General features: G+C 46.0%; 1 protein-coding gene across 1 annotated transcript in view; it reads left to right on the top strand.

Moving 5' to 3' along the window:
• The first annotated feature begins 248 nt into the window (after positions 1-248).
• Positions 249-13,515, top strand: part of nol6 (nucleolar protein 6 (RNA-associated)) — a 130,765-nt gene continuing 117,498 nt past the window's right edge. Inside the window, exons 1-2 of the mRNA XM_038790687.1 lie at positions 249-833; positions 10,985-11,224. Of these exons, the coding sequence (XP_038646615.1) occupies positions 786-833; positions 10,985-11,224 (288 nt within the window). The 5' untranslated portion in view covers positions 249-785. The remainder of the gene's footprint in view (positions 834-10,984; positions 11,225-13,515) is intronic.

The following is a 13,515-nucleotide window of genomic DNA, read 5'->3' as shown; positions in this document are numbered from 1 at the left end:
GGTTTGGTTAGATCTTGACCAGGGGGCAGATCAACGTTCAGCAACAATATGGCTGCTGCAAAGATAACAATTAACAATCTTTATGTAAAAGGTGTGATTCTCTGTAAATTTATTCAACCCAGCTCCACAATACATAATACAATGACTGAAAGACATTTTCAGGAAAAGATGCAATAATATTTGCTAAGCTTGCCTGGTGTTAAAGTGATTATTGTGATTAAAACAAAGTCAAATCGTTTTAAAAAAGCCCAAATGTTCAGATGGGTTTGCAAATTGTATCATTGCCGTTGATCGCAAATATTCACTACCCTTGCAGCATGACAAGCCCTGTTCAAGCATACCCCGGACTGCGTGCACTGTGCGATACTAGATGCAGCAGCGATTAGAATGAATCCGCCTTCACAACCCAATTTATTTCACTGTTCAAAGTGAACGCCTCCCTAAAATAATTCAAAAGCGAAAATTCTTCGAAAGCAATCGAGCGTTGAAATAAAAACAGTTGCAAATGATCAACAGGTCGGAAGTTGCTGAGCATCTGCACAATCCGCAGTACTGCCTGCCTGTCACTGCTGAAGCGCCGCGGAACTTCCCGGGAAACGTTCCACGTCCCGTGATTGACAGCGAATGGAAGGTGAGGCGCGGTGATTGACAGCGAGATGGAGCCATAGAGAATGCTCAGAGTGCGTGGGGAGAGGCTGGCCGGAACTGGGCGCCGCACACGTGGAGAGGCCGAGAGGAACTGCTGCTGCTGCTGCTGGTGTAACCAGTGATTAAGAAGCATAAAGATGAAGAGGAAGAGCGATGAAGCGGATCTGCACGCTGCCGGGCAGCAGGTATGTGAGGGGCATTTCTCTCAGCTACTTTCGGGCAATGAATTCAGTGCGCTGCTTTCAGAGGGACTTGGGTCCAAGGAGCACAGAAAGTTAGTATGTGGTCACTGTAAGCAAAAAGGAAAGCAAATGGCATGCTGGCCGTTATTGTACAAGGATGAAGAGGTCATGCTGCAATTATGTGGGCACAGTAAGAAGTCTCACAACACCAGGTCAAAGGTTTATTTAAAATCACAAGCTTTCGGAGCGTTGCTCCTTCACCTGATCAACCTGATGTTGTGAGACTTCTTACTGTGCCCACCCCAGTCTAACGCCAGCATCACTAGATCACAATTATATGGGGCTGTGGTGACATCACACCTGGAATACGATGCAATTTTTGATTCCACGTTCTTGGCCCAGAAGCTTTGTGTGGATTTTTCCAGACATTCTCACCGGTGGGATATTCCAATTCTGCTGATGGTGAACCCCTGCCATTGGGAAATCAGTAAGAAGTCTAACAACACCAGGTTAAAGTCCAACCGGTTTGTTACAAACACGAGCTTTCGGAGCACTGCTCCTTCTTCAAGTGAATGTTGTTAACCTGGTGCTGTAAGACTTCTTACTGTGCTCACCCCAGTCCAACGCCGGCATCTCCACATCATTGGGAAACCCTGTTGATAGTGGCAGGATCTTCTAGCCAGCTTCCTCTGTCGCTGTGAAACATTTGAGAGCGGGCGGGGGGCTGGGGGGGGGGGGGGGGGGGGGGGGTAGGGGGATTGGAATTCTCACCAACTGTTCTTTAAATTGGAGATGAGAGGAGGGGGAGGGGGGGGGGTTTGATCATAGGGGCTGGTTTAGCACAATGGGCCAGCGGGTTCAATTCCCGTACCGGCCTTGCTGAACAGGTGCCGGAATGTGGCGACTAGGGGCTTTTCACAGTAACTTCATTGAAGCCTACACGTGACAAATCTCATTTTCTAGCACTTGGCACGTAGAACTGAAAAGTTGGCCAGGGTGTGATAGTGAATTAGGTCATCGGTGGGGGGTGGGGTGGGGTAGTGCTGGATGTCAGGTCGGGCTTGTGGGGCATTGTTCGGGGGAGTGGATATCAGGTCAGGCTTGTGGGGGATTGTTCGGGGGGGTGAATGTCAGGTCAGGCTTTGGGGGATTGTTTGGAGGGGTGGTGGTCAGGTCGGGCTTGTGAAGTGGTGGGGGCCATATCGGGTCAGGTAAGGGGTAATGCCATAGGGAGTTGGTTTGGGAAGGAGTGGGAAGTACCGTAGGCGAAGGATAGTGCAGGGTTGGGGGAATCCGGGGGGGAGGGGGGCGTCTCTTGGAGGAGCAGTTGGGGGAATGGGGGGTCTAGGACAACTCATCGCCGCCGACTCATCGCCAGCCCAACTCATCGCCAGCCCAACTCATCGCCAGCCCAATAAAAACAGTACAGTCAACAGACTTCTTAACAGCGCTCTGGAGTGAATGGAATCTATTTAAACCAACAGACTTCTTAACAGCGCTCTGGAGTGAATGGAATCTATTTAAACAATTTAAACCTATAGAAAACAAAGGACATTTTAACATATTTTTCAGTAAATTGACTCTATTTAAAAAGTGCCCAATATAAAAACGATTGTATTTAACCAGAGACGGACGGAAAAATGCATCTAAACTGCATTTTACCACTGGTCGGCTGAGACAGACACTCCAATACAAATCAGATACAATGAGAAATTTCTGGTTTGAGAGGTAGAATTTAATAAAGATTTCTGTCACATTGCAAGGTTTGGCGAAATACTCACGGTGCTTTGTAGTAAAAAGCTTGTCCTTACTTATGTCCATTACACAACATAATTATATGTATATTCGCACCTGCCACATATAATTTTGTGCTTTTTGTCTGAATAGCTGAAATTGACAAACACCAGGGTTATGGAACATGCGAGCGACAAATGTGAAATTGATTAGGTTCAGATTTGGTCAGTTGACTGTTTACTGTAGGGCTCTATTGAAATAGACGCTGTTAATTGTAAGTTACTGTTTTTTGTATTGTGTTTTCCGTCCGTCTCTGGTTAAATACAATCGTTTTTATATTGGGCACTTTTTAAATAGAGTCAATTTACTGAAAAATATACAGTAAACAGTCAACTGACCAAATCTGAACCTAATCAATTTCACATTTGTCGCTCGCATGTTCCATAACCCTGGTGTTTGTCAATTTCAGCTATTCAGACGAAAAGCACAAAATTATATGTCGCAGGTGCGAATATACATTGAGCATCTTTGTGAGTTGCAAAGTGCACTCTGGTACAAGTCAGCTGAGATATGCCACTGGTTTCATGCTAATAAGTTTCTTTGAGATGCCATGATTGATAACCCTATGCAGGTGTGTGTGTGGATGCGTTTGCGTGGATAGATGTGGGAGGATTATCATGTTAATAAATATATATGCAATATATATAGAGTCAATTTACTGAAAAATATGTTAAAATGTCCTTTGTTTTCTATAGGTTTAAATTGTTTAAATAGATTCCATTCACTCCAGAGCGCTGTTAAGAAGTCTGTTGACTGTACTGTTTTTATTGGGCTGGCGATGAGTCGGGCTGGCGATGAGTCGGGCTGGCGATGAGTCGGGCTGGCGATGAGTCGGCGGCGATGAGTTGTCCCATTCCCGGAATGGGGGAGTCCCCTGGGGTATGAAGACAATCCCATGGGGGTGTCCCCTGAGGGGCAGGCCTGGCGGGGATTCTGAACAGTAGTTACGCCAGGATTGACAGAGCCAGATGACTCGGAGGCCTTTGGAGCTCACTCTGGAGGCCCCCCCCCAAAAAATGGGGGGTGGGGGGGTGCACGGAAATATGAAATGTTACACCGCAGGGTGATGGGGGTGTGCAGGAGGAGTGGGGAGGGAAGGAGGAGATCAGGGGGATGGGAGTGGAGGGATTGTGGGTAGGGAAAGTGGGGGATTGTGGGTAGAGGATTGGATTGGATTAATTTATTGTCACGTGTACTGAGGTTTAATCAGGTCAGTCCATAAGAGGGTCCTTGAGGAGTCTGGTAATAACGGGGAAGAAGCTGTTTTTGAGTCTGTTCATGCGTGTTCTCAGACTTTTGTATCTCCTGCCCAATGGAAGAAGTTGGAAGAGTGATTGAGCCAGGTGGGAGAGGTCTTTGATTATGCTGCCCGCTTTCCCCAGGGAGCGGGAGGTGGAGATGGAGTCAATGGATGGGAGGCGGGTTTGTGTGATAGACTGGGCAGTGTTCCCGACTCTCTGTAGTTTTGAATGCTTTCTATGGTGCATCTGTAGAAGTTGACAGTTGTAGGTGACATGCCAAACTTCCTTAGTCTTCTGAGAAAGTAGAGTCGTTGGTGGGCTTTCTTAACAACAGTGTCAGCATGGGGGGGGACCAGGACATGTTGTTGGTGATCTGGTCACCTAAAAACTTGAAGCTCTTGACCCTTTCTACTTCGTTCCCATTGATGTAGACAGGCGCATGTTCTCTACTACGCTTCCTGAAGTCGATGACGATGTTGTTGACATTGAGGGAGAAAGTATTGTCGTTGCACCAGTTCACCAGATTCTCTATCTCATTCCTGTACTCTGTGCACCACTCAATGGTGGCACGAGCTGAAACATGGGCCTCGTTATATCCGGTCTCCGCCTCGGTCTCAGTCCTTTGCACTGGCGTCATCAGTCATGATGTCAGCGAGTATCCCTTACACCCCCACCAAGAGCGAAAGCGTCATCCTGGGATGGTTCTCTAAGATGCTGGGGATTTCAGTGTGTCCCAGGCTGTAGGTGTCATGCACACTCCCTAGGAAGGGTGCACACACGTGTATGATCCTGAGGTGGTGGTCGCACACAGATTGAACATTCAGGGAGTGGAATCCCTTCCTGTTAATGAAGGGCACCTCCTGATGCCCCGGTGCGCGCAAGCTGACATGCATGCCATCGATTAACCCCTGGACCTGGGGATCTGCTGATGGCAGAGAATCCTGCAGTCCGGGCACCCTGGTGGGCATGGTCCAGATCAAAGTTGATAAAGTCTGATGCCTGTACATACAGGGCATCCGCCATCTCACGTTTACACTGTGGGCTTTAGCTTGGGAAATGCCTCAAGTCCCCACTTGAGCCTTGGAATGATTTGGTTGCATAGAAGTTCAGGGCTGCGGTGACCTTCATGACCACCGGGAGCAGGTGTCATCCTTGTCCACAGTGTGCCAGGTCCGCGAGGATCTGGCAGAGCTGCAGCAATGAATATTTGTTGAGACGGAGTCTTCTCCAACACGTGCTGTCTGTGATCTCCTCGAAAAAACCAACAACACCTGTACACCTCAGGCTGTCGCTGGCATCTCACTCTGGGTTCCTCTTCGGCCTGATGGGTAGCCGGGTCTTCAGGGTGAGCAGCGGTGCGCTGCGCACGAGGTGCTGCCTCCAGCCTGCGTGAATGCTGCTGTCTTCTCTGGCATCTGGTCGCCTGGGCTGCCACCAGCACCACAAGAGCATCCTCTGTGGGACCAACACCTCCATTCATTTTTGTATCTGTGAGGAATTGGAGAAGGAGCGAGACCCACAATCAGTTAGTGCTTCCACTCTAGGACCCTCAAATCCCCCCAAGTCTTCCCCCACCCTTACATGTCCCACCTTCTTTGAGTGCCAACCACCAAGTCAGTTGTGCTGGAAAACCTTGTTCTGCACACATGCTCCTGGCTACAGCAGGAGCCCATAGAGCTCACATCCCTGCAGGGAACATTAGGGAGGTCGTGCTCAGATGCCCTTCCCTCCCCTGATCCACGCACTCACCCTTTGGTTGCAAGGATATCCCCAGTACTGAAGCCCAGTTCCTGAGTGTGTGATTGCTGGCTGTTGCCTCTATGGTGCTGACATTTCTAGAGTTCAGTCAAACTGTTCCGGCTTCGAAGATTGATTGAAGCACGATGCAATAATCATTGTTTGAGACAGGGCACATGTGCCACGAGAATGCACTAGAGAATATTTTGTTTATTAAATGGTCAACAGTAACAAAAATTTGAAAATCAACTACGAAACATTCCACATATCACATAAACATTAAACAATAAGGAAACATCACTATTCCATATTGGTACCAATGCAAAGCTATAAGAGCTCATTTTCAGAAAAACAAACACATGCTATCACCCCTCGCAGGTTCCTCAAGAAAAACGGAGGATAAGCCTGAGAATGTGGTATCATGTCCAGAACTTTGTTGTGGAAATGATCTGTCTATCAATGCATTACCCTGTTCCAAGTATCAGTGGCATTCTCCGTCCAGGAGCTGGACTGTGCACATCCTCCCACACGACCCAATCTCACCGGAACCAAATCCTGCCATCCACATATTCCACTGACGCTCAAGGTGCAGTTGAACATCCTTGACTTCCAGCATGTTTAACCCACGGTGCCATGGCAGTTACATGCAACACTCACCACACCAGCAACAAAAGCATCAGCAATCTGTGAAAGCATTTCTTCAACCATGTCATCAGGTGGCCTATTTGTCAATGTCATGCACCAGGCCCTGCAGCGTCGTCTTGCTTCGAAGAAGATTGCTGTAGAACCACAGAATTCCTATAGTGCAGAAGGAGGCCATTCGGTCCATTGAGTTCATGTCTGTTAGAGTATGCATGTGTGGGAATGAGCAGCACAGACCACCATCTAAGGTCACACCAATGTGGGGCACAGCGGGAGTTTAAAAAAAAAAAAAATTTTAATTCAAATTTTCACAAAAAAGAAAACAATGACAGAAAATTCTAAGAAGAAAAAACAGACCCCCCCCCAGGGTTGCTGCTGCTGCTGACCGTTTGTTTTTTCTGTTCTGCCAGATCTAGGAATGGTTGCCATCTCCTGAAAAACCCCTGCACTGACCCCCTTAGGGCAAATTTCACCCTCTCCAATTTAATAAACCCTGCCATATCGTTGACCCAGGCCTCCACGCTTGGGGGCCTCGCATCCTTCCACTGAAGAAGAATCCTCCGCCGGCTACTAGGGACGCAAAGGCCAGAACACCGGCCTCTTTCGCCTCCTGCACTCCCGGCTCCACCCCAACCCCAAATATTGCGAGTCCCCAGCCTGGGTTGACCCTGGCACAGCGGAAGAAGTTGAGGGAACACACACACTCTCCCACCCCAAAAGCATCGGTCATGTGCAACGAAGGAAAACACAAAACAGGCAGGACTATAATGAGCACACCAGCTGCACACCAAAGACAAAATCGAGACATGAAAGAAAAAGAATATAATGCCGCAAGCTGCCAAGTCAGCCCCAGCAGCAGACACACCCCCCCCCCCCCCCCCCCCCCCCCCCACACACACACACACACACACACACACACACACACACACACACAAACATAAATCAAACGCAGAACAAAAGGGAAGCGGGGAATACTAGTAACCTGCACGGCCCCCATAACTGGAGCAGCAGGTGGCTACTGAACATAAAATGCCACCGTGTGCGGGGTCAGGCAGGCCGCCGTCCCCCCTCCTGTCGTATTGATATCTGATGTTTCATTACCGACCGGGCCGCAGGAACAGAGGGGGCATTAACAGGTGACCCACTATTGCAGAACAGAACACACGGTCAACACACAAGACAGACCTTTAAAATTATTCCACAGACTCTCATGCAAGTCCTCCTACATCCTCAGCCCGATAGTAGGCCCATGAAAATCCTGCCTTCGCCACACTCCAGGTAAAAGAGATCAAAGACTCTTTCTTCCTTCCCTTCATCCAGGAAACAGCAAGTAAGCCCAAGGGGAAGAGGCAACAGGCAAGCAGAAAAGGCAGCAGCAAACAGCAAACAAACTCCGCCACAGCCTCCAGGCTGAGCAGCTAAGCAGCGGCAAACACAACCTGCAGCTGGGAAGTGCTCTCACAACTAACAGAGCTAATTCCTTATTAGCAATAGCATTCAGCTGTGAAGCTAGAGCTGCTCACAAACCAAGGGAGATAAAGTGATCTTCACGATGGCACAGTGGTTAGCATTGCTGCCTCACAGCACCAAAGACCCTGGTTTGATCCCGGCCCTGGGTCACTGTCCGTGTGGAGTTTGCACATTCTCCCCATGTCTGATGGCTTGAAGACCTCACAGTCGAAAATCCTCTCGGCCCCCGCCCCGCTCCCAGCACTGGGGCACCAATTCCTGTGCCCTTGAGCTGCATGTCAGAAAATGGAAATGGCTACTCAACTCGGGCAAGACCCAATCACAGCCTGTTACCTGGCAGAATTTGGCCTTTAGCTAATTCATTGACCACCAGACAGCCAAACCAAATCCCTCTAATCTCTCAGGTACCAGAAAGTCTGAGTTCTGCTGTTCAAAAGCTATATTTCTAGCAGCACAGTTGCAACTTTTTGAGTCCCTCACTTCTACCTCTGCTTGACTTAAAGGTAGATGTCCATTAAATATCCATGGATCAAATGATGACAACAAAGTAAAAGAAATGGGAAATAAGGGAATCAACAGGAAAGGACCTTGCATACCTCCCTCCCTGAAAGGAATGAAATGTCAAGGCATGGACGTTTCATTATGAAGTATGCAACACATAAATCACAAACATATATCCATTCATCCATCCTCATTATTGCAGTTCTCTTCCCAGCTCCTTTATTGGTAACTAGTCAGCCCTCAAACCCACAACAAAGCATCCACTATCACGTCATTCTTTCCGGGGATGTGTAGAATTTTAACATTGAACTGTTGTATAAAAATTTTTTTGAAAATTATTTTAATTCAAACTTTCAACATTTTAACATTTGCAACAATAAGAAGTGTTGTAATAATAAACTAATTTCTGAATAATTTTGCGTTCCAGGTTTTAGACCTGTTAATATACACAAACGGATTATGGTCCGTATGAATTCAGCTTTGTTTATTGTCATGCAGGACATATACTTCAAAGTGCTGAAGGGCTATTCGCAATGCGAAGGCTTCCTTTTCAATGGTGGAATACTTTCTTTGGCATGGACTTAGTTATTTTGAAAAATATCCCACTGGCGTCTCAATTCGTGCATTGTCGTCTTGTAAGTAGGCCCAGGTCACTGGCATCCTTTGCCATTTTAAAAGGTCTGGGAAAAGTCCGGGATGGCCAGCACTGGTTCGTCCACTAACATGATCCCGGCCCTTGGTCACTGTCCATGTGCAGTTGGCACATTCTCCCCATGTCTGTGTGGGTATTTAGATGGCCCTCAATCTTTCAAACTCTACTTGCTGTTCTGTGGACCACAACGCTTTTGCTTGTTTCCACAACATATCCAACATGCACTTAATTTCTGTCTCTAATTGAGCCAGACTCGGTGGGTTTAGTCAAGACGGATGTGGCTTTATTGGTTCAGAGTGTCCCATGTCTACATCATGATTGGTTAAAGTAGTGGACCCGACAAATTTGCCCATATTTTTTCAGTATCCTCATTAGATCTTTTCTCTGTTCTCCTAAATGGGCAAACTTACCCTCTAATTGCACTTGGACAACCTGACAAGCTCCTGTGAGTCTTTCCAGAAACGTGGATATGTAATCCAACAATGAGGATTTGTCCTGTTGTTTTAGAAACTTCTCTTTCATAAATTCTTATTTTTATTAAAAAAAAAAAAAATTTCAAGTACCCAATTATTTTTTTATAATTAAGGGGCAATTTAGCATGGCCAATCCACCTAATCTGCACATCTTTGGGTTGTGGGTGTGAAACCAACGCAGACATGGAGAATGTGCAAACTCCACACAGACAATGACCCGTGGCCGGGAGCAACTTGGGTCCTCAGTGCCGTGAGGCAGCAGTGCTAACCACTGCGCCACCGTGCCGCCCGGATCTTTCATCAATTTTAATGGTATATGTCCGTTAAATATCCTTGAATCAAAATGATGATGACAAAGTAAATGAAATGGGCAATGAGGAAATCAGTAGGAAGGGCTCTTGCAGTGCATCTTTCTTGCTTTATAAATCCCTCTTTTTGGATTGATTCACCCTATTTGCTATGCTCACTTTGTTTCTTTCCCACTTAACTTTGTCCCCTCTCCATGATCCTCTTGACACAACTTGAGTTTCAGCTCACTCTGGTGAAGTAAATTGAAGTATGGGAATTGTGATTAATTTGTTCATTGATGTCAGCACAGTGGAATATGAACCAACACAGTGGAGGGTTCCCATCTGGGATTTGAGAAGCCCACTTCTGGTGTTTTTCTGTTTGTCAGTTCCCAGCAATGGATCATGTCATAGTACTTTATTGGTCGTACTCTTGCCCTGAATTGACAGATTGCAGATTCAAGTACCACCCCAGAAACTTGAGCACACAAACATATGCTGACATTCTCGGGCAGTTGTGAGAGAGTGCTGCACTGTCCGAGGTGTCGTCTTTCAGACGAAACGTTGAACCCGTTTTCCCACAAGGATAAAAGATCCCATTATGTTATTTTGAAGAAGAATGGTGGCGTTGTCCCCGGTGTCCTGGCCAATGTTTATTCCTCAATCCATATCCCCAAAAGAGATAATCTGGGCATTATCACAATGCTGTTTTTGGGAGCCTGATGTACTGAGGTTAGCAAACAGTGCTATGTAAAAGTGCGAGTTATTTTAGTTATCAATTGATTGTATGCAGCAGCTAGTGCCATTACACTCTTGCATGATCTTAAAATTTAATGCCACAATAATCTTAAACTAAATCCACCTCTCCTCCCTTTCTACCTCAAGAGTCCAATGAAATGCCATATAGTGGCTGTGTTGTTCCCTGTTCCCTCCTTACTGCGATCTTCCATGATTTTCTTTTCTCTTTTTTAAAATTTAGAGTGCCCAATTCATTTTTTCCAATTAAGGGGCAATTTCGCGTTGCCAATTCGCCTACCCTGCATATCTTTGGGTTGTGGGAGCGAAACCCACGCAAACACTGGGCGAATGTGAAAACTCCACACGGACAGTGACCCAGAGCCGGGATTGAACCTGGGACCGTGGCGCTGTAAGACAGCAGGGCTAACCCCTTGCGCCACCCTGCTGCCCTGAATCCTCCATGATTAAACATATGTGCAGGTGTAGATAAGTCAAGAGTCGTATTACAGCAATAGAGAGCTGTGGGCTCTCATGAGATTAAGGTTGTCCCTCCTTGTGTATTTTGTTAATTTAACGCCTTGTTAAATTGTATTTTAATCTTTTGCTGTTTTACTTAAAGGATTTAGAAGAATTCCAAGATGCTGGAAGCAGTAGTGTTGATGACGAGGAGGAAGATGAAGAGATTAAAAAACCTGCAAAAATTAGGAATGTCACGAAAAAAAAGCAAACCAAAGGTCCTGGAATAATAGGAGCTGTTAAACTAAGTAAAAGAGAGCTCTACAAGCCACCAACTAATGAAGAACTCAATCAACTGAAAGAAACAGAGAATCTCTTTCATTCCACTCTGCTTAGAATGCAGGTACTGTGCCACATTTGATATTTGAATATTTCTGTGATGGAAAAGATAAAACCTCTTTTTTTTCCCCCATACCCCACTTCTACCCACCCATGGAGCATAAAATGTGATTATTGACAAATTATATAATTGTTTAAAAATTTATGATTTGCTCTCCTCTGCCATTATCCTCTGGTACTTTGCTGTTCCTCTTCCCGGGTGTAGACAGTGAATTCTGACAGCCCGTTCTTCATCCAGTGTCCACACGTGCGCACTTGTCATCTGGAGTTGTTGGATGGTGATCCGAAACCTTAGTCCCAAAATCTTAGTCCGACCGAGGGCCGAGATTATCCGGTCCCCAGCCGTGTGTTCCTGGCGACACGCCATTTGCAGGCGGTGGGATTCTCTCTTCATGCTGTCTGTCAATGGGACTCCCCATTGAAGCCACCTCTCACACTGGGCGGGGGTGCACTGCCAGCGGGAAAAGAGAATCCTAACGGCCTGAGCATTCCGGCACTAATTATCTCCTTACATGGCTCGGTATCATACTTTGCCTTATAATGCTCCTGTGGTGCACCTTGGGATGCTTTATTACGTTAATGGTGCTGCGTATCAACACTGGCTGTTGTAGCTTTTGTGATTTACTTATGGTCATGAATGTGAAAGCCGAATTGGGAAATGTTTTCTCCTGAGTCGAAAAGGCAGGTTTGCATCCGATGGGTCAATCCAACTGTTCAAGAAATAAAACACTCTTTCTTGAAATTTCCTTTTTATAGTTTCAGCATCTATCATCAAAGAAAACCGAAACCAACCATTGGCAACCAGATGGTGGTTGAAACACTCCAGTCCTCTCTGCACCCCATGTGCATTGCAGCCTTCCCATGCTATCCCTCTTATGTCATCTAAATCCCATTCCTCCTATGCCATCCCAATCCCTGTCATCCATTCCATTTCACACTTTATGAAAATGATCTCTCCAGCCAGAATTGCCACAAACCAAAGTTCACAATGGCTAGAAGATTTCTCACAAGCGCTTGTCACTGGAATTTCAACTTAATTGGACATGGGGCACGTAAACGTTCACTTGAATAGTGAAAGCCAGTAATACAATTACAGACTTTGTCACTTGCGTTAATTCTGGAGAGACGGTGGTGAAGGATGGGAAGTTATAGGTGTCACTGATTGTATAGGTGGTGAGAATAATTTAGGTGTAATACACAGCATTGACGCATTTTGGGTTCTGAGTACTATAGGCACAATTGCATTGATCCCAGTTTGTTAAATTGGTCTAGAGATTATATATCCCCAGATATCAATTATATCCTTGTCTGCATAATAGAATACTGTTAAGTACATCCTGTCATGCTCTTACCTTTTTCTGTTTTTGTTGTTCCCAACATTGTCACCAACCATCAGCAGCCCCATGTGCGTCACACCATCCAGTCCCCCGGTGCTTCATGCACCTCCATGTGTGGCAGGTCTTGGTCACCAAATTAACCTACTGACCAATCAAAACAGTGCAGATTGACCCAATATTAAACCGAGCAAGGAGAATGGAATATCAAAGTAGAGAAGTTTACTGCAGTTGTACAGGGACTTGGTGAGACCACTTTGGAATACTGTGCACAACTTTGGTCTGCTTATTTGACAAAATATATAATTGACTTATTCCTAGGAGGAAAGCCTTATCCCATGAAGCAACAGGTTCAGTTTAGGCCCATTGGAGTTTAGAAGAATGAGAGATGATTTTTACTGAAACATTCATGTTCCTGGGAAGACATGATTGGGTAGATACCAGGATGATGTTTCCACTTGTGGGGGAGATTAAAACCAGGGGACACAGTTGGAGAATGAGGTCCAGATGGAGATGAGGAGAATTATTTTCTCAGAGGGTTCATGGTGTGGAATTCTCTTCCCCAGAAAGCAGTGGTGAACTGGGTCATTGAATTTATTCAAGCAGAGTTAAACAGATTTATGCTGGACAAGGGAGTCCAGGAGGAGGAAGGCAGGAAAATGGAGTTGAGACCGCAACCAGACCAGCCATAATTTTATTGAATGGCAGAGCAGGCCCGAAGGGACGAATGGCCTACTCCTGCTCCTATGTTCCTCTGTTCGTATTGTTATAGATTCTGTACTCATCATAGATGAAACCAACAATGTTTAGTAGTGCTCGAAGGCCAGAGAAAAATTTCAGGAAAGACCCTTTTCTCAATTAAAAAGGGTCAACAAACTAAAATTGTCACTCAGAATGAGAGAAATGTTAGTGAAATTATTTTCATCCAGATAGATTTTGTGCCTCAAGAGCACATGGATTA

The sequence above is a fragment of the Scyliorhinus canicula genome, chromosome 3 (genome assembly GCF_902713615.1).
Source record: "Scyliorhinus canicula chromosome 3, sScyCan1.1, whole genome shotgun sequence".
In the NCBI taxonomy this organism is placed as follows: Eukaryota; Metazoa; Chordata; class Chondrichthyes; order Carcharhiniformes; family Scyliorhinidae; genus Scyliorhinus; species Scyliorhinus canicula.
Note: the sequence above shows the minus strand (reverse complement) of the source record. Positions and strands in the feature narration are given on the sequence as shown.